The sequence below is a fragment of the Biomphalaria glabrata genome, chromosome 11 (genome assembly GCF_947242115.1).
Source record: "Biomphalaria glabrata chromosome 11, xgBioGlab47.1, whole genome shotgun sequence".
Classification (NCBI taxonomy): Eukaryota; Metazoa; Mollusca; class Gastropoda; family Planorbidae; genus Biomphalaria; species Biomphalaria glabrata.
This window is the reverse complement of record NC_074721.1, coordinates 34,657,162-34,681,835: the sequence shown is the minus strand read 5'-3', so window position 1 is coordinate 34,681,835 and position 24,674 is coordinate 34,657,162. Positions and strand designations below refer to the sequence as shown.

Here is a 24,674-nt window from a genome sequence, read left to right as displayed (position 1 = left end):
TTTAACTGCAGACAAAATATGCTTAGGGATGTAGGACCCAATTTTTTAACTGCAGACAAAATATGCTTATGGATGTAGGACCCAATTCTCCAGAATAATTTATTTGATTTTAATCTAAGCATAACTCATCAGCTAAGAATTACTCATAGCTACTAACATCATTTTGTGGAGCAGGGATAAATATTAACACTTTCACTCCCTTAAAATCCTAAATGAGCCATACTTGAGTTTTACTTTTCAATAAAGTATAATAGAAAAATATTAGATCTACCACAAAGTTTGGTTCACAGTTAAATTTCAAGAACATGATTAAAAGTGCATTTGTTTTAACCCTAATCCCCTACATAAAATGCTATGAAAGTGCTAGGACTCGTGGAAGAAACAAAAAAAAAACAACAACAAGCTAGTGAGTCAAGAGTTAATAGACATTTCAGTGACACTAAATACTACTACAACAATAGTGACACAACATATATACTATTGAATTGGTGTTCATTTATATACAATTTAACAATCAAGGAGAATCAGAACCCTCCTAGATCAGAACGGGTATCTATTTAAATTTGTATATGTAACACATTACAGGTGACAGCATTTATCTTGCTATTTCATTTACTAACATTTGGTGAGCAAAAATTGGGAGTTAGAAATAAAGTTAACTTCTACTATCACACAAATAAGGAGGCGCAGTGGCTGAGTGGTAAAGCGCTTGGCTACTGAACCGGGGTCCGGGGTTTGAATCCTGGTGAAGACTGGGATTTTTAACTTCAGGATCTTCGGGCGCCTCTGAGTCCAACCAGCTCTAAAGGATACCTAACGTTAGTTGGGGAAAAGTAAAGGCGGTTGGTCGTTGTGCTGGCCACATGACACCCTCGTTAACCGTGGGCCACAGAAACAGATGACCTTTACATCATCTGCCCTATAGACCACAAGGTCTGAAAGGGGAACTTTACTTTTTTTACTTACTTTATCACACAAATAAAATGTAATAATAAGACTAAATGGCAGCAGACGTGGAGTTGAAGAAAAAGATATTGGTAAACAAACAGTTTCAATGACTCAGTTTGCATACATAAAATGTCTAAATATAAAAAAAAAAAAAAGGACATTGAACATAGGTTGTGCTCTATCTTACAAGATTTAGTTAGCTCCAAAGGGGAAGCAAGCAAGAGGCCAATGCTAGATTTAGTAGCTTCGACGTTAGTGATGGGCCCTAGTGTTGCTGGAGCCAGCAGGCCAAGATTCCCTACGAAGAAGCCCAGCCCAACAGGATTGTGGGCAGGAAGGTCAAGGTCAGACAAGGCCATTGCGGAATTAGCGCTGCCACCGGAAGTGGAGACTGACGCTGCTGGTGGTACTTCAGTAGAGGTTGAGGCGGCAGCTGCGGTGGAAGCAGGCAGCGGGGCGGAGACTGTGAGAGGCTCAGAAGCTAACCGCCACCAATCAGAACTACCTGGTTTAGTTAAGTCAAAGGTAAAGTTAAGAAAGCATGCTTTAGAGAGAGAAAAAAAAAAAAACTCTTTAGAAGAACAAAAGTTGGCAGTGAAAAAGTGAATGAGTGTGATGTTGACCAAATGTTAGAATGAGAAAAAAGAATCTTTGAGTTGGCAATGAATGAATTAGTCAGACACGATAAAGAGTAATGCATCTAAACCTTTAAGCAGTGACTATGTTTCTAACAATATCAAGTAGCCAATAATTAGTTTATTAAGGAGGACATAAACATGGCTCAAGACTTTCTTTTTAATTAGTTCACCATAAGCCATGCAGTCTTGAGACTACTGAATAAGTTCTATCCACTAAGATTGAATAAAGATTGAATAAGGTACTAGCATTCAATTTTCTCCTTTTGTGAGGTTGACTCCCCCCCCCCCTCGCAAGTAATGTAATAGGTCTATAATTTTCTATGTTTGCTTTTAACAGTCTCATTTTAACTTTTTTCTAAGTCCATGAAAAACTAATTCTAAATTAAGTAAATACTTGTTTTACAGAACATCTGTTTCTCAAAAAAAAAAAAAAAAAAAAAAAAAAAAAACATTTGGAACATTTATAAATATGTATGGAAAAGTCTGTAAAAGAGCCTTGACTCGGGCAAAAAGTTGAATTAAAGAAATTAATCTTTTTAAAATTAGAAACTTGCTGATTTAAAAAATGACATTCTACATGATAATTTAACAGAAAACTAACTAGCATGATTTTATTTAGCTTGAGAGTTATGACACTGCTTTAAAATAACATGAAATAGAATATAAAAATACGCATTTACGAGGTTTTCTATGATGAAATCATATCTTTGAGTCGTATCAGCATATCAAACTCACTTATATCAAACACTGCTTTTCAACCCAACAATAATTGGGTTACTTAAAGGTCCTCTTTAACCTATTTCACCTGTTTTAACTACTAATAGTTTAAATTATGCTTTCAGGAAAACATAACACATTAACCTTCTCCAACAAGTACCTGTAACCTTAAAAACAATACAACATACACACCCTAGTATAAACTAGGACTTAAACCCCAGACTATTAGCAGTCAAGTACTTTATAATGTATCTCTAAATATTGAAAACTGGGTTACCTAAAATGTTTAAAATGTTGTTTAGATAATAGGTTACGCCATATATACATAAAGTTTGATATTACAATTTGATCGAGTCCTATATCACCAAATGAGAATGGTGGAAACAAGTTAAAAAGACCAACCTGCTGCTAGACTGTGACTCAGCGCTGCTGCATGAAGTGGGTTAGGAATGCCGCCTAGACCACCAAACAGTGCTGGAAACCTTGGCGGCTGACCAAGCAGAGAGTATGGATTAGATAGGGGACCCAAGTGTGGGAAAGGAAATCCTGATGCTGCCAAAGGATGAACACCTGAAACATGTCAATCCAGTAATTACTTAAAGAGCAGTTAACATGCAATAAAACTTTCAAACATCTGTAAAATGACAGCACATGTAACATGATAACACCAGTTACATATTAATCAATTAATACTATAACTAGCATTTTACATGAATTACATTTTTTTTTCTATTACTAAATACAAGGTCTTTCTTTAAGGCTTGCAAAGACCTTCCTTTAGGGAACAGTACCAGGAAAAAAAAACAAGATGAAGAAAGAGAAAGTGTTGGGAAGACAACATAAAAGAATGGACAAATGCCCAAGTAAAAAACAAAAATGATGGGAGGTTGTTTTTATTCTCCTCAATAGTTTTAAAAAGAAACTTGTGGAATTATTTATGAAATAATGAAAAAAAAAAGTAACAAGTTATGTAAATTTCAAAAAGCTGTTTACTTCAGCACAAAAAGGTCAGCAGTGCCAAGAAAAAAAAAAAAAAAACAGCTTCAGGAGTATCTCTTACTATTTCCATTTTTTTCTGCTGTTTATTTTTTAATTGCAAAGCAATTTGGCATTGACTCTAGGAACATTCACCTCTTTTTGTGTGTGAGTATGGTTTACTTCAATTTTAAGCACGGCTGAAAAGACAAGAGATCAGCAATCTATACAATATTTAGTCTTCTTGTCAAGAGTTTTTTTGGCCTCTAGAAACTTAAGCATTTAGAAAAAAGTCATTAGAGAATAGCTGATAAGATTAATTGAAGAGTTGAACTGCTTTATACCTGAAATACTCGGAGTGAGATAATTGGTAACATCTGTTAAAGACAAAACAGGACTTGGCTGTAACACCACTGCAGGCCTAGACAAACAAGTGACACTCACTACTGTTGCAGTGTAACTGAACCAAGATCTTGACCATTTACTACAAAAAGCCCCACTTCACAAAAATAATTTCAAAACAGAATTTGGCTAGAGGGACGGCTGTTAGAAGACTAACTCTAGGGATCAAAACAGACAGAGAAGGAACACTTTTGTGCAGAATATGGATTTATGGTTTTGATTTAAGGAAAAAAATGAAACTGCATAACAAAGAAGCATCAGGTCTGAGAGCATCTACAAAGACACAAAACAAAATTATTATGAAATAAATGCAAAAACAACAAAAAATACTTCGGTGTATATATATATATTATATATAATATAAGCGGGTGTAAGGTTTCAGAACTAAGACTAACTTTATCCTCTTACTGACAAAATGTCCAGCACCCATTAGAACATGAAATCCCAAGAAAAAAGTTCAATTAAAACCTAATATTCAAACCAGTATACACTGCGAGCTCTAAGACAACTCCTCTACATTAACTAAGCCCAGCAGATATCAACTGTTTAAAACTACAGAATGTATTCAAAGCATGAATATATCATTAGCCTTCAAGATGGGAACCCAGAGTTCAAGCTAAAGCCATCAGCCACTGCATCCTGTTTCACATGTCCATATAACATTTAAAGTAAGTATTAGGCTGTATGTATATAAATATATATTATATCTGATAAATAATTTATACCCAACAAGTGTGAAGGATCAAATAGGAGTCCATGGCTTGGGCTAGGACTTGACTTCTTTTCTTCTTTACTCATTGTGGAGATAATTTATCTCCCCCTTTGGTAGGCTTCACCAATTCATTCTAGCTGTTTGTCATCACTACAGACATTGTGTTATAGGTTTATGTAGAGTGCTAAGATCAAGTTCCATCTGAGGAAGAAGAAGAAAAAAGTAACAAAATTAATAAGGCTAGTGGTTACCATGACACTGCAACAACAACAAAACCAAAAAAATCAAACTACTGTAGAAACAATAGTGTGCAGATTCTTTAAAAAATGGGAATGTAGTCTGTTTTCATTAGAGAAAGATGTTCATTTGAATAAATCACCCAGACATCCATTTTTTCTTTAACCAACACACATTATATCTCTCTATTCGCATTTACTATGTCATGTAACTTACGGATGTTATTTCATATACAATAAACCAAATTGGATTTCTATATCACTGGACTTTGTTTTATCAATGCATTCTTCTTAACTGGATAACTTGTGTTCATTAATCAGTGTATTCTTCTTAACTGGACAACTTGTGTTCATTAATCAATGTATTCTTCTTAGCTGGATAACTTGTGTTCATTAATCAGTGTATTCTTCTTAGCTGGATAACTTGTGTTCATTAATCAGTGTATTCTTCTTAACTGGATAACTTGTGTTCATTAATCAGTGTATTCTTCTTAACTGGACAACTTGTGTTCATTAATCAATGCATTCTTCTTAGCTGGATAACTTGTGTTCATTAATCAATGTATTCTTCTTAACTGGACAACTTGTGTTCATTAATCAATGCATTCTTCTTAACTGGATAACTTGTGTTCATTAATCAATGTATTCTTCTTAACTGGACAACTTGTGTTCATTAATCAATGCATTCTTCTTAACTGGATAACTTGTGTTCATTAATCAATGCATTCTTCTTAACTGGATAACTTGTGTTCATTAATCAATGTATTCTTCTTAGCTGAATAACTTGTGTTCATTAATCAGTGTATTCTTCTTAACTGGACAACTTGTGTTCATTAATTAATGCATTCTTCTTAGCTGGATAACTTGTGTTCATTAATCAATGTATTCTTAGCTGGATAACTTGTGTTCATTAATCAATGTATTCTTCTTAACTGGACAACTTGTGTTCATTAATCAATGTATTCTTCTTAACTGGACAACTTATGTTCATTCATTGTTTTCAATGCTCTGGTTCGATTGGATTTTTTCTAAAGTTACATGTGTAGTTTAAATAAATAGTTTAAACAGATAAAATTATCTATAGATCTAAGGATGAAAAAAAAAAGAGAAAATTCTCTCAAAAATAGTGTCACTAACGTAATCAAAATAATCATTTAATAATGTGCTAAAATGTCAAGGCACACACATACACACATGGTAACATCACAGGGCAATATAGTAAAGTATGCTAACGACCCCCCCCCCTTTTTTTTTTACACACACCGTTTTTTTTTTAAATCTTTTAGTTATTGATACATTGTAGGACACAGGAATAAGACTACGTTAAGAGTTGAATATCTAGTTAGTGGGCTAATTGTTAGTCCATGTAAGAAATGAAGACTATTTCGTAACACGCATTTACAAATGTGTTGGTCTAGAAATCTGGCCAGCTTTTATATTTGATGCTTACAAAACTACATAGAGACTCAATATGTATTATGTAAGCCTGACATTACAAGCATTATTCGTGACCTACTTTTCAACCAATACGATACATTCATTTATGGCGATCTTTTACTCTGGAGATCAGTTCGAATGTTATTGTAACCTAAGACTAAAAATAGCCATCTAAACAGTTTATGTCAGTTTAATTATGGCGTATTATAAATGTGTGGCTATATAATAAACAATGGAATTTAAAATATTGACAAAAATACTAGATCCATACCATATAGATATTTCTTTACCCTAATCATTTATTATAAGACTCGTCAACTGCTGTAACAAAACCTTCCAACGTTGGACTTGTTTAATCAGGATACACAAACACGTTTAACAAAAAAATCTTTTAAATCTACGTTTGGTAGCGATCTTCGAGTCTTGACACGGGAGATAGTCCATACCGCAGTAGGACGATAAATGTACATTCTAACAATAACGTGTTTACATGTGACACTTCACAATGTAGGCCAAGTGTGACACATGGGAGGAGGGGGGGGTGAAGGCTGTCAAACAAGACTAGACAAAAGTAATCGAGCAATGTGCAAGAAGTACTGGATCCACACCTAGCGCTGACTCTACCCCCTTGTAGTTCGTCTGTGTCACTGCGTGTGTGTGCCCTGGACGAGAAAGGCCTGTGTAGCATTACGGAGGATGACTGGGAGAAGCCAGCAGTGGTGATACAGCCGCTAGAGGCACAAGGCTAAACAACAAACCGACTGGCCTAATCAAGCAGAACGAAGTCACTGCGCCTGTTCAATATTACTTTTCATTGCTACAACGCTAGGATACAAATCTATAGAGGCCTTCTTCTGGTCACAAGATGAAGAGTAAGCCATGAGCCAACTCGAAGTGTTCGGATGAAATAGGTGCTATAAACAACTCAAAATGAGACTTAAAGATGGGGGACTATGCACAGTATTGAGTACCGATAGTTTCAGTCCAAAAAAAAAATGTAGATCTAAGTTTAAAACTTAGATTTAAAGAAATGTTCAGAGGATGGTGTGGAAGTGGAGAGAGGCTACTTCGTGAGTAAATGTACAGTCAGTGCTAGTGTGAGCATATCCTTATTGACGATGAAAGTAGGACCATCGGGGCCGCCATTTCCATGAAGATTTAACAAACCACATGACCGAAACCTGTGTTCTTTGCAGCCTAGGATGAAGCACATCACAAGGATACTGGGCCGGAATCCTGCTCCTTTTTTATTGTTCCATACGTTTTTGTTGTTTATTTTTTAATTCACCCAACTCCTGAATCGATACCTGATTTCTGCCAGGAGACATACAAATAAACACAGGCCGCTTTGTCGGTAAATTAGACCAGGAGAGTATGAACTTTTGACCATTAAAAAAAAAAAAAGTTGAGCGTCAGTCTGTCATGTAAAGACAGTGGCGTAGCTAGGTGGGGGAGGGGGGTCGAAAGTCGCCCCGAATCCCCTTTAGAAAGGGGGGGGGGCCGCCATCGAGTGTAGACATTATTTTTACAAATATAAAGTCATTGCCATGCAATCTTGCTATTCATGTTGATATTACATGCATTCCACACATATTAACTCTTCCCGTGCGGGGTTACTCTCAGTTATATATTATTATGTACTTATTATATATTATTATCTTATCTTATATAATACAGACGTTACTTCAAAAAAGAAGATGATTACGTCCTACGCGTCATGCATTTAGTCATGTATTTATTAAGTACATTATCTCATGCCATGAAGTAAAATGTCAAAATGCAGGGGCCCCAAAAGAGGTCAAGCCCCCACCCCCAAATCCCTAGCAACGCCATTGTAAAGATCTAGACGATCAATGGTGGAAACAAACTACAGTGCCAATAAAATACTCAAGAATACAAGTGTTGATCAAGACATGGTTCACTGAAATAACACGACTTCACTGAAATAACATGACTTCACTGAAATAACATGACATCACTGAAATAACATGACTTCACTGAAATAACATGACTTCACTGAAATAACATGACTTCACTCAGACTCTTGTCGATGGGGCACTAAGTTCTAAGGTGATTTGGAAATGAATGGTGTCTCAGTGAGACCGTAGCATGAGATTTATTAAGTAGGCCCTAAACAAAGCCCAACTAAAACGAATGACCGACTAGATGAATGGCAGTTACCCCAACACGTCCTGGGCTTCAAAGGCTATATCAATGATATATGTTACACCGTAATATTTTTTTAATATGCCAGTACTGGCTTTTTTTTTTATTTAAAGCACTTATTAAGTTCTGATTGCTCATGGCATCAATTATCACTGAGCCGCTACTAACTTCTATAAATAGATCTATGCGCTTACAGTGCTGCAGAAACAATGCACAAGGTTTACATTTACTCAGCAGATTAATATGCTGAATATTAGGTGTACAAAAAAAAAAAAAAAAGATTAGAAAGGGGATCAAAACAGCTGTAGGGCCCCAGGATGACCTGCTATCAAAACAACTGTATGGCCCCAGGATGACCTGCTATCAAAACAGCTGTAGGGCCCCAGGATGACCTGCTATCAAAACAGCTGTAGGGCCCCAGGATGACCTGCTATCAAAACAGCTGTAGGGCCCCAGGATGACCTGCTAAGAAAACAACTGTAGGGCCCCAGGATGACCTGCTATCAAAACAGCTGTAGGGCCCCAGGATGACCTGCTATCAAAACAGCTGTAGGGCCCCAGGATGACCTGCTATCAAAACAGCTGTAGGGCCCCAGGATGACCTGCTATCAAAACAACTGTAGGGCCCCAGGATGACCTGCTATCAAAACAGCTGTAGGGCCCCAGGATGACCTGCTATCAAAACAACTGTAGGGCCCCACGATGACCTGCTATCAAAACAACTGTAGGGCCCCACGATGACCTGCTAACGACTGTCAAAAAGCACAAACTAAAATTTTTATGGCCACATTACAAGGTCATCAGAGCTGGCAAAGACCTCCGATGAGGGAACAGTACCAGGAAAAAGAAACAAAGAGGCAGAGAAAGCGATGTGTGGTGCCCCGAAGGTTCAACAGCCTAAGGCAGGGGTTCTCAACCTGTGGGTCGCGACCCATTGAGGGGTCGATTGACGATTTGTCGGGGGTAGCCTAAGACCATCGAAAATATCGATTGTATTTTGTGTATTCTTCTATTGCTGTGTGTGTGTGGGGGGGGTCGCGACAGAGTGGGGGATAGTAAAAAAAAGGGGTCGCCGAGCTTAAAAGGTTGAGAACAGCTGCCCTAAGGGATATGTGAAGGTGCTGTGGTGAACACAAGTGTAGCTAGACAGAGATGTTATTTTTTCTTTGATTCGAACCCCTGGCAACAAGCATCGCTAGTAAAGTGTGTCTATTAGTTTCTGTTTAGCCTCGCCCATGTACAACAAGCTAATAAGTGTAATAGTGCCAGTCAAATAGTCTAAACTCAGTGAGCTGTTATATCGATCTATCTAGGTGTGGTGAGATTATCTTGAGGTCTACGGTGAGGACCAGGAGAGAATTCCCCTTTCCGGCGCTTTTTCTTTTTAATCTAACAAATAAGAACGACTCTAATATGCCTTATGTGATGGGAAGGGGTGTCGAAACTTTTCCCCTGTCCTGAAACAGTTAGCAAGCCTTAGAAGCACAAATTATAGAGACTCACACAATCGAGACGGCCTGATATTGGAAGACCTGGACAGAAAGATGGATGTGCCACAACTAGATGGACTCGAATGGAGAGCCAAACAGTCTTAGTAACAAGAAGTCCGTTCAAAGCACACTTCTTCATATCATTTGTGTCCAAACTTTCTTTAAATAATTTTTACATTTTGTTTCAGAGGGGGGAGGGGCCAAAGGAATAAATCACTGCAGTGACCACACAATCATTTCATAGTTATACACACATGTCACAAAGACTTCGTGTCATAAAGATTCCATGTCATATAGACTCAGTGTCACACATGTCATAGAGATTCCATGTCATAAAGACTCACTGTCACACGTGTCATAGAGATTCCATGTCATATAGACTCAGTGTCACACGTGTCATAGAGATTTCATGTCATATAGACTCAGTGTCACACGTGTCATAGAGATTCCATGTCATATAGACTCAGTGTCACACATGTCATAGAGATTCCATGTCATAAAGACTCACTGTCACACGTGTCATAGAGATTCCATGTCATATAGACTCAGTGTCACACGTGTCATAGAGATTCCATGTCATATGGACTCAGTGTCACACATGTCATAGAGATTCCATGTCATATAGACTCAGTGTCACACATGTCATAGAGATTCCATGTCATATAGACTCAGTGTCACACGTGTCATAGAGATTCCATGTCATATAGACTCAGTGTCACACATGTCATAGAGATTCCATGTCATAAAGACTCACTGTCACACGTGTCATAGAGATTCCATGTCATATAGACTCAGTGTCACACGTGTCATAGAGATTCCATGTCATATGGACTCAGTGCCACACGTGTCATAGAGATTCCATGTCATATAGACTCAGTGTCACACATGTCATAGAGATTCCATGTCATATAGACTCAGTGTCACACGTGTCATAGAGATTCCATGTCATATAGACTCAGTGTCACACATGTCATAGAGATTCCATGTCATAAAGACTCACTGTCACACGTGTCATAGAGATTCCATGTCATATAGACTCAGTGTCACACGTGTCATAGAGATTCCATGTCATATGGACTCAGTGTCACACATGTCATAGAGATTCCATGTCATATAGACTCAGTGTCACACGTGTCATAGAGATTCCATGTCATATAGACTCAGTGTCACACATGTCATAGAGATTCCATGTCATAAAGACTCACTGTCACACGTGTCATAGAGATTCCATGTCATATAGACTCAGTGAGATTCCATGTCATAGACTCAGTGTCACATTGAGTCCAAGAAGACTCTTTGTCTTCGACTGAAAACCTAAAAATGTCTAACACCAAGGAGAGAGTGCGACTGCCAGACAACAGCACATTTGACTCGGACAGTGACACATTGGCGATGTTCTTCTCGGGGCAGACGGTGGCGACCCGCAGATTTGTCTACTCCTCAGCACCCCCCTCCTCCTTTTCAAGGACCGCAGAAAGTCTCAACTCTTCTAAAAACACAGTTCGTAAGAACAGCGATGACCTATGGAGTAGTTTATGCTAATGAATCAATAATGAGGGATTAAAGCCGACAGATGCAAAGTGTGTCCTAGCGGGATCAAGCCTACACACACACACACACTTGTACAGTTCATTGCAAATAAAGACCTTTAAGCATTGCGGTCTTTTCACACACAGGCACACACATACACAAAAGATTGTGTTACTATCAAGTCACTTCTTTCTGCGAAGTAAAACAAACCACGATATTTAGGCCTAAAGCTGAACTGTATCACTGGTATCGAGCAAGCAACTAAAACCTTCAAACAAAGTCTGTCATTGATCTCGTCCTTAAGAAAGACAACTCTTGGAGAGAGAAAAAAAACAACTAGAAACCTGCTTCCAACAATAGACCTAGCTTATGAGTGAAGTAACAGCTAACACACACAGACTGTGAGAATAGATCTACAGTGATCGTTTCATACGCTCATGTGGACATAGCCATTTATACTGGCGATTCGTGTGTGTGTGTGTTTGTTCGGGCTAGTCAAGCTTCCTACGTTACATTTGTGGCGCTAAGGACCATTTCTAGAGCACAGTCACAGATGTGAGCAAGAAACAGATAAGACCGAGGGAAGAAACAAATATAAAAATACTTTAAAAAAAAAATGCCTCTACCGAGTGAAGGGAGAGTGTTGCTATCGACAATGAAGGATTGTGCAAAAATGGGAAGCGAGAGAAAAACGTGTATAAGAATGCACCCAGACAGACAGACAGAGTTTGATATAAACTTTTAAAAAATATATAGGAACCATTTGGGTTTTTAAAAAGTCACGTGAATATATTTTACTCGTATCCTATTTTGCTAAAGACTGAAAATGCAAATGGAAAACGTCGGTGTTTGTACTGGGCACCTGTTTATTACAGTCATGACCATGTCCACCTTACAAACATTCACCAACGACTCAAGTGGTTGTCTCGATCCTTGACTTTCCGAAGTCTGGCACACCCCAGCTCTAGAATTCGCTAAGTCAGAGGAAATAGGTCAAAATAATGTGAGTCCGTAGTCGGACAGTTCAGGCTTCAGTGTTTGACCATTGTTGTTGTTTCGTCTGTTTAATAATACGCTATTACTAGATCAATATCAAAGTCCGTACACAGTCAGTATTCAAGAAAATACATCCTTTATACACTTCTTAAAGAAAAATTCTTTTGCTCTTAATAAATAATGAATGTTAGATTAAAAAAAAAACACTTTACACCACCCTTTCCCTCTCCCCACCCTTCCCCAAGAAACAACTCCCGGGCGAATGTATAAATCTAATAGACTTTATAATATTCTAATGATAGGCCTTTAGATCTGGGCATAGAAGAAAGTGCGCAAAATATTCCTGAACATTCATGTATTTAAAAATGTTTAATGAATAGTACGCAAATACTAGAAACACGTCGATAGACTTTTCAGTTCTCTTCTTATCTTAGTGATAGTGATTTGCTTTGTTTGGAGTCGAGCGGTAATGATGCGGTCACTGACTGGCTTCCAAGCAATCAGCGCTGAAGCTGCTTTTTTTTTTTTGACATGATGATTCCTACACCAAACCTACACCATTCAGTTCTCTAGCCAAATTTAAATTATTTTCTATGTATACTTTGAAAAATTATAACGGTCAAACTAGAGTTTACCCAGAGTGTCCAAAGAGCTAGTAATTCTTTTCCCAACGGTATATACATCAAATTTCTAGGATATATATATAGAGAGAGAGAGGGAGAGAGAGAGAGAGAGAGAGAGAGAGAGAGAGAGAGAGAAAGGTAGTTGCGCAATCGGGGGGGGGTGCGTCAGTAGTTACGTTATGGATGGGGGTTTTGAATTTCGGGATTTATAGGACGCCCTTGAGTTCACCCAGCTTTAATGGGTACCTGACATTAGTTGGGGGAAAGCAAAAATGGTTGGTCATCGTGCTGGCCACACGACACACCCTTTATCCGCCAGCCCAAGAAACAGTTTGCCTTAACATCACCTAACCCCCATAGATCGCAAGGTCTCTAATTGGGCACTTCACTTTCTTTTTTTTTTTTTTTGGACTTTTGGCTCCGTAATCGAGAGCACCAAAAACTGATACTCGCGACATGTTTTCGTGATTGTAGTCAGAACGTTTGAACTGCTCGTGAACTGAACGAGATTGGGATGTAATACACACACACACACGTGTAATTTATGTCTGTCCACTCCCAGATGGTTGTCTATATGATACATCTGGTACCTTATCTTTATCGTATAAAATACAGGCGTTACTTTAAAAAAGATGATTACGTCCTAATGCATCGAGTTCTTCTTCAAACAACTTGAAAACAAGGTAAAGCTGCCTACGGGGGACGTTCACCTCACAATTCACCGCCTTGTAGACACGTCTAGATACATTAGGTTGAAACACAAATTGTTCTTACCAATAACGTTAAGGCGTGTTCATATTGTAAGGTTAATATTAAACTGTCAATAATACCAGACACCCGCACGCCCATTGGAGGACAAAGCTTTAAACCAAAAAAAAAAAAAAAAAACAACCCAAGAAGACAAAGAAAACCTAACCAGCAGGCATACACCGCGTTGAATGAAACTTGTCGGTAAATCATAGACCGTCTAACTACTAGATGTCTATTAAGTATCGCAGTAGTTCATCATTCATACACAGTTACGTGCGATACACTTTCTTCAGATTAAACTTTGTGGAATCAACGAATCAATGGAGAGTCTTTTGTTTCAAAAGAAAAGTGGATTTTGGGACCTCTGAAAAAAAAAACGTCTCGTGTGAATAGCTTGAAATAAACGAACACAACATTTGACGAAGGAGCTGATCAAAATTCTACGGAGGATGCAACCTCATGGACATCTTGTAACTCTTAGTCAAAAGTACTCTGCCTAGGGGTGCGTATGTCTGGCAAAAGTCATCATTGAGATTTAAAGTACTTACTGTCTCGCACTAGGTCTTACAGAAAAGGTCAAGGACTATTTGCCTCTTTCCGTTGCTGATACTCGCGACATGTTTTCGTGATTGTAGTCAGAACGTTTGAACTGCTCGTGAACTGAACGAGATTGGGATGTAATACACACACACACACGTGTAATTTATGTCTGTCCACTCCCAGATGGTTGTCTATATGATACATCTGGTACCTTATCTTTATCGTATAAAATACAGGCGTTACTTTAAAAAAGATGATTACGTCCTAATGCATCGAGTTCTTCTTCAAACAACTTGAAAACAAGGTAAAGCTGCCTACGGGGGACGTTCACCTCACAATTCACCGCCTTGTAGACACGTCTAGATACATTAGGTTGAAACACAAATTGTTCTTACCAATAACGTTAAGGCGTGTTCATATTGTAAGGTTAATATTAAACTGTCAATAATACCAGACACCCGCACGCCCATTGGAGGACAAAGCTTTAAACCAAAAAAAAAAAAAAAAAACAACCCAAGAAGACAAAGAAAACCTAACCAGCAGGCATACACCGCGTTGAATGAAACTTGTCGGTAAATCATAGACCGTCTAACTACTAGATGTCTATTAAGTATCGCAGTAGTTCATCATTCATACACAGTTACGTGCGATACACTTTCTTCAGATTAAACTTTGTGGAATCAACGAATCAATGGAGAGTCTTTTGTTTCAAAAGAAAAGTGGATTTTGGGACCTCTGAAAAAAAAAACGTCTCGTGTGAATAGCTTGAAATAAACGAACACAACATTTGACGAAGGAGCTGATCAAAATTCTACGGAGGATGCAACCTCATGGACATCTTGTAACTCTTAGTCAAAAGTACTCTGCCTAGGGGTGCGTATGTCTGGCAAAAGTCATCATTGAGATTTAAAGTACTTACTGTCTCGCACTAGGTCTTACAGAAAAGGTCAAGGACTATTTGCCTCTTTCCGTTGCTGATACTCGCGACATGTTTTCGTGATTGTAGTCAGAACGTTTGAACTGCTCGTGAACTGAACGAGATTGGGATGTAATACACACACACACACGTGTAATTTATGTCTGTCCACTCCCAGATGGTTGTCTATATGATACATCTGGTACCTTATCTTTATCGTATAAAATACAGGCGTTACTTTAAAAAAGATGATTACGTCCTAATGCATCGAGTTCTTCTTCAAACAACTTGAAAACAAGGTAAAGCTGCCTACGGGGGACGTTCACCTCACAATTCACCGCCTTGTAGACACGTCTAGATACATTAGGTTGAAACACAAATTGTTCTTACCAATAACGTTAAGGCGTGTTCATATTGTAAGGTTAATATTAAACTGTCAATAATACCAGACACCCGCACGCCCATTGGAGGACAAAGCTTTAAACCAAAAAAAAAAAAAAAAACAACCCAAGAAGACAAAGAAAACCTAACCAGCAGGCATACACCGCGTTGAATGAAACTTGTCGGTAAATCATAGACCGTCTAACTACTAGATGTCTATTAAGTATCGCAGTAGTTCATCATTCATACACAGTTACGTGCGATACACTTTCTTCAGATTAAACTTTGTGGAATCAACGAATCAATGGAGAGTCTTTTGTTTCAAAAGAAAAGTGGATTTTGGGACCTCTGAAAAAAAAAACGTCTCGTGTGAATAGCTTGAAATAAACGAACACAACATTTGACGAAGGAGCTGATCAAAATTCTACGGAGGATGCAACCTCATGGACATCTTGTAACTCTTAGTCAAAAGTACTCTGCCTAGGGGTGCGTATGTCTGGCAAAAGTCATCATTGAGATTTAAAGTACTTACTGTCTCGCACTAGGTCTTACAGAAAAGGTCAAGGACTATTTGCCTCTTTCCGTTGCTAAATGGTAGTGATGGCTAGCAAATTGCCCAACAAACAACAATTCAACCAAATATGTTTAGATCCCCAGTATCATCCCAATCTCCAATGGAATTCGAACCTGAAACCCTCAACAACGACGTGCTCCAGTTATTTTCGCCTAATGATGTCATGGTTCCAACAACCCATTTTGGGGGACCTACAGAGCTTGACAAATAAAACATCAAAGTAGACTTAGATCTACAAGTGGACTGATAAGGTTTTCATAACAGATCTCCCAATAAATAGATCTAGATCTAGATACGTAATCTGGTTATTGGTGTTAATAAGCTCACAAAGCAAGGTCTTTAAAGTAAAAGGATAATATGCATACATTAAATTGAACAAACAGGCCTAGTACTTATGCCCTGAACACAAGATCTAGTAAAAAATAGTATAATTATTATAGATCTACCATTTATTTTCATTGGTATTTAAATTGTTTTTGTTACCGGTAATATACTCAAAACCAACTGGTAACAGGGGTACAGATGTTTGCACACATTTAACATTACAAATTAGATTTACATAGAATCTATTTTAATAGTCCCATATATCTAAATGTAGAAAATACAGCCTTGCACTGTTATGTCACAGTTAAGTAGGACTTACATTTGTAGGCCTACAAGTAGTGATTATACAAGACAAGATCATAATCTAGCTAGCACACCAGAAGGAGAGAGGGATGAATAGACAGAGTGTGTTCCCACATTTTGACTCACTGCTCGACTGCTTCTGCCTGCTTCAAAAAAAAAAAAAAAAAATGTGTTGCAGGTTTCCTTCTGCCCGTCTAATGAAACAACTCAACTCGAGGGGGGAAAAAAGGGTTCAAGGCAGAGAAGGTTGTCAAGATATGGAATGTTCTGAAAAAGTTGTGTGTACTGGTCTCATACCAGGTAAACTTGTCTTAAGTAGCTGCTGAACATTCCTACCTGTCATTAGCGCAGACGTGTGTAGTGCAATTGTTCAGGCCGTGAAAATCACACACACACACATACTTCAACAGTCAATAAATGTTATTAGAACAAAATAAAAGTAGATAGATCTAGAATCTATGTCTATACATAGGCCCCCACGGATCTGCATTGATATGGATGCGAAATTAGTATTGGGCCTACATTACGTTGAGTTGCAGATCAGGGGCACTAGTTCGTTACATTGTAGATGTATATTGAATTAATATCTTTATATATATATCTTATATATATTATATATATATTTGAATAACGGTGACATTCTTTTTGAATGGACATTTCTATATTATAATGACAGTGATTGATAAAAGAAAAGGGCACTTATATACACTCAATGCCTGAGGGATCGATCTTTTTCAGATGACAAGAGTTTTTTTAGTTTAGTTTTTTTTTGTCACATCTGCACAAATCAGGCCATGTGCTACTAATTTAGTTCTTTCTTAAGATAATTCACTATAAAATTGTGCAAGTACACTCTAAAATAGATTGAAATCTAATCTTTAAAGCTATAAGTAGGTATATAATTAGTATACAGTGGTAGTACCATATCTGCTACACACTGTTTTTGTAGTGACAAAAAAAAAGTGTTAAAAAGTAAATATCAGTCACATCTTAACAATACAATTCAAACCTTCTTCTGAGGGACCACACAATCAGACTATTTTGTTTTTGTTGACTCATTGAAATATTTGTTCTTAATATCCCGTAAGTCTAGACAGTCAATAAGAAAGCACTCCACAATGAAGGTGCTGCTCCAACCACTTTGATGTTGTCAATATTTAAGTATATTAAGAAAAAAGATTCAAATAATTTTGCAAAATTTCTCTCAATAGCTATGGATAGTTATACAACATTTAAATATCACAAAGTATTTAAATCTTTAAAATGTAGATCTATATAGTCTGTATAATAAAATATAGATGGTAGGTAATATTGAACTGGGTCAGGTAAACAGTTTTAAACAGGTGCCTAGACTCTTAGCCAGGTCTGGCAAAACAACACTGAACATATTTCTTTTCAAACAGTGTTTACAATTCTCAACTCAAGTCATCTCTTCTTTGACATGACACAGAACTATTTTAAGAAAACAGGAAATTATTACCTTTAAAAATCTTATTATTAACTACTAATAGCAGGATATTCTGGATAGGTCTGATACACTAAATCTATGATACCGAGACCCAGCTAGTCTTTGCTATATAAAAAATTATATTGTCCCGTTTGAATTGAAAAGAACAAACATTTGATTAAGACATTAAGGTCCTGACCTAGCAACTATATACATTATGGTCCTGACCTAGCAACTACATACATTTTTATGACTGTAGAAAAATATGTCTTAAGGACCAATTCAATCAATTATAAATAGACCTAATTACAATCAAAGACCTAAAAACCAGTGGCGTAGCATCCATGGCGTCAAGGGGTTCAATGAACCCGGGCCCATGACCAATTGGGGCCTAAACGGGCAAAAAGGTATCAAATTCTTATATAATTTTACTTTGCATTCAGTGTGTTATAAAAGGCAGTACCAGCAAAAGCAAAACTTTTTTTTTAACAACCTGCTGATGCATACATGATGACTGGATTTGTTTTTCTACTGCCCTTCTAGTGGGGGGGGGGGGGGGGCATCATCATATACTTGAACCCGGGTCCATGAGCTTCTTGCTACGCCACTACTAAAAACAATCAATTATCAATAGTCTATACCTAATACAAACAATTATAAATAGGCTTATTGTAAAATTAAAAAGAAACTTGAGCCTACCTGACTCTGGACAAAATCCTCTTACAAAACAATTAGCTTGCTCTTGTTTTTAATAGATTATAATCCTTAGAATTAGAGACACATCTCTAAGCTTCTTAAAGTAATGCAGAATTTTATTTCACATGAATCACTAAGTCCAGATCGACCTATACATTAAGTACACATACACTTATCCCCAACTTAAAATGTTCAGGTAGAGTCTAGAAGTAGTCCTGAATTACATCAAAGTCTAGGATTAAGCCACATTAGGCAAAGTTAAATGTCACTGTTGAAAAATTAAACTAATATTATTGAGAAGAAAATTTAGTAAAGTAAGATCTTTCTGTGATTCTAGAGCTATATTAGAATACATTATTCTCTATAATTTTAATAGTAGGTCTAGAATAGTCTAGATCTGCTAGTAGAGTACAGAGTAACTAGATCTAGATCAAACAGATAAGCTAAATGTTAAACTAGAATTATGATAATTAAAATAGAGCTTCTCATTTGACAGGGAAATTTGAGTACTAGAATATAAAAGTAGATTACTTGATCTAGATAGATCTATATCTATATAGTCTGGTTTGTATTAGATGGAGTCTAGTAATACTCTTTAGAAAAAAAGTTGAATGTAATTGAGAATACATCTAGATCATATCAAGACATAGATTTAATCTAGATCTATATCCCTGGACTAAGAGTAAGACTCGAATATCTCTAGATTTGTCTAGATTCTAGATTAATGAATATAATGATATTTAGATCTAGATCTAGAATAATTTAATGATAAACTTAATTCTAGATCTACTCGAGATTCTAGAATATTCTAGATAGTCTAGCCTCTCTAGCAGACATAAGCCTAAGGGCTAAGAATATTAGTTCAGATTTCTAAATTTATCAATACCATTTTGATTTATGATTTCAATAATTAGAGTCTAGATCTAGATTACTAAGACTAAGATAAGATCTAGATCTGGTCTAGACTCGGGTCTACATCTTGAGTCTTCATGTATATCTAGATAATTAGTAGAAAGTTGATAGTAAGAGATAGATCTAGATCTATATTCTAGATCTATGGTATATAATCATATATTAATATATTTATAATCTAGATCTACACTATATCTCTAGCTAGTCTATTATCCTTGATCTATCTATATTGGTGTTTAAACCTTAGCCTCAACTTAAGGAATGTTGACTGTTGTCAGTGACTCACTGTGACTGTGACAGTGTAAGACTTTTTTTTTAGATTTCTATTAGATCTAAGATTCTAGATCTAGAATCTAGACATTTTAGATTACTGAATTACTCTACTAGACCTCTAAATCCTGATTACCTGACAGAACAGCCTAAAAGTTAGTAAAAGCTGATCAAAGAAACACAATGGGTTATAAGAACACTGTGAAGGATACAAACTTTACAAACTCCTAAGTAAGTCTAAGTCTGGTTTTAAAAGTATTAATAATCTAATAGATCTAGAGAATCTAACACATGGAGAAAAGCTTTTCTTAGAAGCAAAAAGAAAACAAAACCACGTGACAAACACGCACACAAAACCGGCGATGAAAACAACGTCGAAATATGTTAGAAAATGACAATAAGCGCCTTTCCATCGGACACAGTGAATACAAGTGTGCAGAGATAAAAATGGCTAGGGGAAGAAACTAATGGTCAATACCGCCTGACTGGATGAAGCTGCCGTGCTCAGTCTTGTCGAGGGAACAGTAAAAAAAAAAAATATCTTCAAACGTACAATTGATTCCGGGTCAAATTATGATAAAACACACACCAAAACATTCACAAGACGATCATCTAACTAAATATCCCATTAAGAATGATTGAATCGAACGAACAAATGATGAAAAACAAGATCATTTGAGGCGGTTAGTGTCTGGTAGGGTGGATCGTTAGCGTCGGCCGTACAGAGTATACAACAGTGTGAAACGCCAAATAGACGCGATGTTTTATTCGATTGAAAAACGGCATGAAAACAGCGGTATCAGTAGCCGTGTCGATTCGACCTCTCCCCACCCCCTAATACATTGAAAACGTAAAGGACACTTACACATTATAGGTAGATTATTAACAAATCAACTGACCTGTGTTTGAAATTCGACTGAATAAAAGTAATCCCGGTACTGTTTTGACGGTTTTGTCTAGGTGAGAAGAAAGAAAGGTTGGGTTAGGCTGGGAATCAGCCCCAAGTGTTTCGGCTTGAGCGCATGTGGCACAAATAGTGACGTCACTTAGCATAGCAAACAATGCCGCCGCTATCCGTCTGTTACTATCAAGAAACATTGGTAGATGTGCTGGCCAACTTTTAAAAATACATAATTTAATAAGGCCGACCTGGCGTTTGGCGTGAAAATAATCTAATTAGAATAGTATGCACGCGTCAACGTATATCGTGTCGATTAAGAAATTGTTTTGGGTTAAGACCTATTCGCAAGTGAAAGATCTAGATCTAGAACCGTTGATGATAATGCAAGTGCATTTACATTTGATATAGATCTAGATCTATATCTACATTTTCTTAGCACTCTCATTAAATTATGACAGGTTTATTGTTTAATGTGTAGATCTCAATGACACATTATTCATAATTAAAGTCTATTTAAAAACATAGGATAACGATACCATTAAATTCAGATTTATTAGATTCATAAACATTTCTTTGATTTCCCACCTATTTGAACTGGATCTGGACATAGTTTTCACGTGCATATAATTATTATTGTTATTAACCCAGATTTGTAGTAATATACCCTGTTCTTAAATGTTTTTACCAACGTGATTAATTGTATGAATTTTAATTTGGTTTATTGAAGGGAAATATGGAGACGGCGGCTCCATTCATGTTGTCAGGATGGAAGGGTTTTAGGTTATCGAGGCCGACTGGGCTGTATCTCTCATGTTTTTAGTAGGGCGAGCTCGCTTGCTTGAAATTAGGCCGTGTGTGTGTGTCCAATACACGGCGTTTTCGCTCGGTACGCGCTGTGTGGAATGTTCCAAACGTTAAATAAGTTGGGGGGTGTTGGTTACATCTTCGGCTTGATTCTTTGTTCTGTGTGTGCTTCAGACGGGTGTTTTTTTGAGTGTTGTTTAGTTAATGTCAGCCAGCACAGTACTACTGGCCTGCCTAGGGGATTGAGCCTAGCCTTCTAAATCCGTAATGTGATTTATAGAACTCTATTCCATTTAGATCTAGATCTTTTTTTTTTTAACCATCATATGTGAAAAATTAATTCTATTGAGTAGATAAGGCGATAAATTGTAGAACTGACGACTATTGCAAAATGAACTATATTTTATTATTATATCTAAATCATGTGCAAACTATTTACACACGTTTTAGGAGAATGAGATTGGTTGTTAGGCTGTGTCGTGCTTTGACATAATTAAGTCTCATTGAGAATGCCGTTGAAGGTTATTAATAGACTCGCAATAATCAAAACCGAATGACGCAGGTTCGAATCTTTCTCAGGTGCGCCATCAATTTTCTTTTTTTGCGCGATCTATACTATAACAGTATTAATTTAATGTCGGCGATAGAATTATGAAAAACTTGTTCAGTATTATGTCTATAACAGTATGAATTTAATGTTGAATGAAGACCAAAAAAAAAAGGGGGTGGGGTGGGTGTATACTTATGAAAACACTGTTCAACACTATGTCTTTACCCTGTCCCCCCCCCCTTATCAGTTCCACTATACTGGGGGGGGGGTGTACAAAAGTAGATAGGCCTATATAGTGATTAAAAAAATAGAGAAAACATGTATAGGCCTATATTTACTGCATTTATGATTGAGGCAAACTAATATCACATATTTCCTTTCTATTAAACCATTAATTAAGGTTAATGAGGAAGTATATATACTTAAATTTCAATCATTTCTGTGTACTCTTTCAGTATAATAAATGCAGTAAATATGTACGTGTTTTCTTTGTAATCCCTGCATACCGGGACCTAGTTTTGTACACATCCCTTTTTTTTGTATTAGTAAAGAGTTTTTTTTTTAAGTGGACTGGGCGAGGGGCCTGCATAGGGTTTTAACTGCCTAAAGTTTGGAGCTAGGCAGAAGAAACTTGGATCCATGTCTAGATCTATATGTTGTTTGTTGTTATTTTTTTTTTGCGCGATATGAATAAACCTGAGTGCGTGCTCCTTCTGGTGTGCTTGAACTTGACGCGCAGCCACGCGACTCCGCAGTAGCACCACCGTTAGACTTAAGTCCGTTTCAGCGTCACCTGGACGTTAACTTTTGCAGCGTTATCGGGATTCGGGCGACATTGTGGTTCTGCTGTAGAGGATTTAATAATCATTTGTTATGAAGAATACAACACAGTCCTCCAAATGTCTTAGAAACCTGTTATTTTCTTATATTTGGTAGATTTTGGTTAGTTAGGAGTAAGTATTAGACTATTATAATTTCAATCTATTAGCTTGCAAAGTCTTCATGGGTGGAAAATGGAAGCGTATTTGGAAAACAGTTCTGACGATTTTACAAAAAAAAAAAAAAATGACAAGGAAAAAAGTAACTATCTTGTAGGCCACACAGTGAAGACTCTTGTTCAATATATCATCATCATCAATTAAATTTGGCTTACACATCTTTTTTACTTTGAACACGGTTTCAGCGGGAATAAGAGTTGAACATTGACATATATAAATAAAGTCCCCCTTTCAGATCTTTGCGATATATAGGGTAGATAATGTAAAGGTCATCTGTTTCTGTGGCCCACGGTTAACGAGGATGTCATGTGGCCGGCACAACGACCAACCGCCTCTACTTTTTCCCCGACTAATGTCAGGTACTCATTAGAGTTGGATGGACTCAAAGGCGACCAAGGATCCCAAAATTTAAAATATATATCTTCACTAGGATTCAAATCCAAGAGGCCCGGTTCAGAAGCCAAGCGCCTAACCGCTCAGCCACCGTGCCTCCATATATGTCTATAAATAGACGCGCATAACCATTTTCGCATCGTTTTCTGGACTGTTACTAGAAGAATTTGATTGTGCATAGCTCAAGGGAAAGATTCTTTGCAATAATGAGGCTTTAGGGGGGGGGGTAGAAGATATAAAAAGAATGGGAAACGGAAGTGCACTATGATGTCATTGTCAGCTACATCAAGGAGAAATAGATTTCTAAAGCAAATATATATATATATATCAGGCCTCTCTAGGCTAATATGTTTGTATAATTGGTCGAAAGGAGGAATGGCCTAAAGAAGGTTCACATATCCCGACATCCATAGTCTGTTGGACCGTTGGGGCACCATGTAGGATCTGTTGACCGTCTTTCTCCATTCCTCTCTGTCCCTTGCCTTAGATAGAGCCTCTTTCAATGGCAGGCCCGTCCATTCTTTTATGTTGTCTTCCCGTCGCTTTCTCTGTCTGACTCTTCTTCTTTTACCTGGTGCTGTACTTTAAAGGAAAGTCTTTGCGAACCCCGAAGACATTGTAACATGGCCATATATTTTTACCTTGCGTTTTTTTTTTAATGATAGCAGGTCATCGTGGGGTCTAATCGCTGGAGTAACCCTGTCTCTAATCTCTTGGTTTGTGATGTGGTCTTTAAATATGACATCTAGGATCCTTTTGTAGCATCTCACTTCCATTGCTAGGATCCTCCTGTAGCATCTCACTTCCATTGCTAGGATCCTCCTGTCTAGCCATGCAGTCAGCGTCCGAGACTCGGAAGCATCATTGACAAATAAACAAGTGTTTGGACATAAGAAACATCAGAAACAACTGTCTACACATCAGAGACAAATGGACAAGTTTGGACATAAGAAACATCAGAAACAACTGTCTACACATCAGTGACAAATAAACAAGTGTTTGGACATAAGAAACATCAGAAACAACTGTTTACACATCAGTGACA

General features: G+C 37.2%; 1 protein-coding gene across 9 annotated transcripts in view; it reads right to left on the bottom strand.

The window, feature by feature from the left end:
* Nucleotides 1-21,031, bottom strand: part of LOC106072824 (bromodomain adjacent to zinc finger domain protein 2B-like) — a 53,530-nt gene extending 32,499 nt beyond the window's left edge. For 2 of the 9 annotated variants that reach the window (XM_056045778.1, XM_056045786.1), the window contains exons 1-4: nt 20,120-20,840; nt 18,805-19,069; nt 4,406-4,593; nt 2,706-2,873 (exon numbers count right to left, since the gene is read on the bottom strand). In XM_056045778.1, the coding sequence (XP_055901753.1) occupies nt 2,706-2,873; nt 4,406-4,478 (241 nt within the window). In that variant the 5' untranslated portion in view covers nt 4,479-4,593; nt 18,805-19,069; nt 20,120-20,840. Of the gene's footprint in view, nt 1-1,135; nt 1,976-2,705; nt 2,874-4,405; nt 4,594-6,336; nt 6,575-18,804; nt 19,070-20,119; nt 20,841-20,882 lie in introns of those variants that run through there. The other 7 variants (XM_056045779.1, XM_056045781.1, XM_056045780.1 and 4 more) reach the window with 7 other exon arrangements.
* Nucleotides 21,032-24,674: the final 3,643 nt, after the last annotated feature.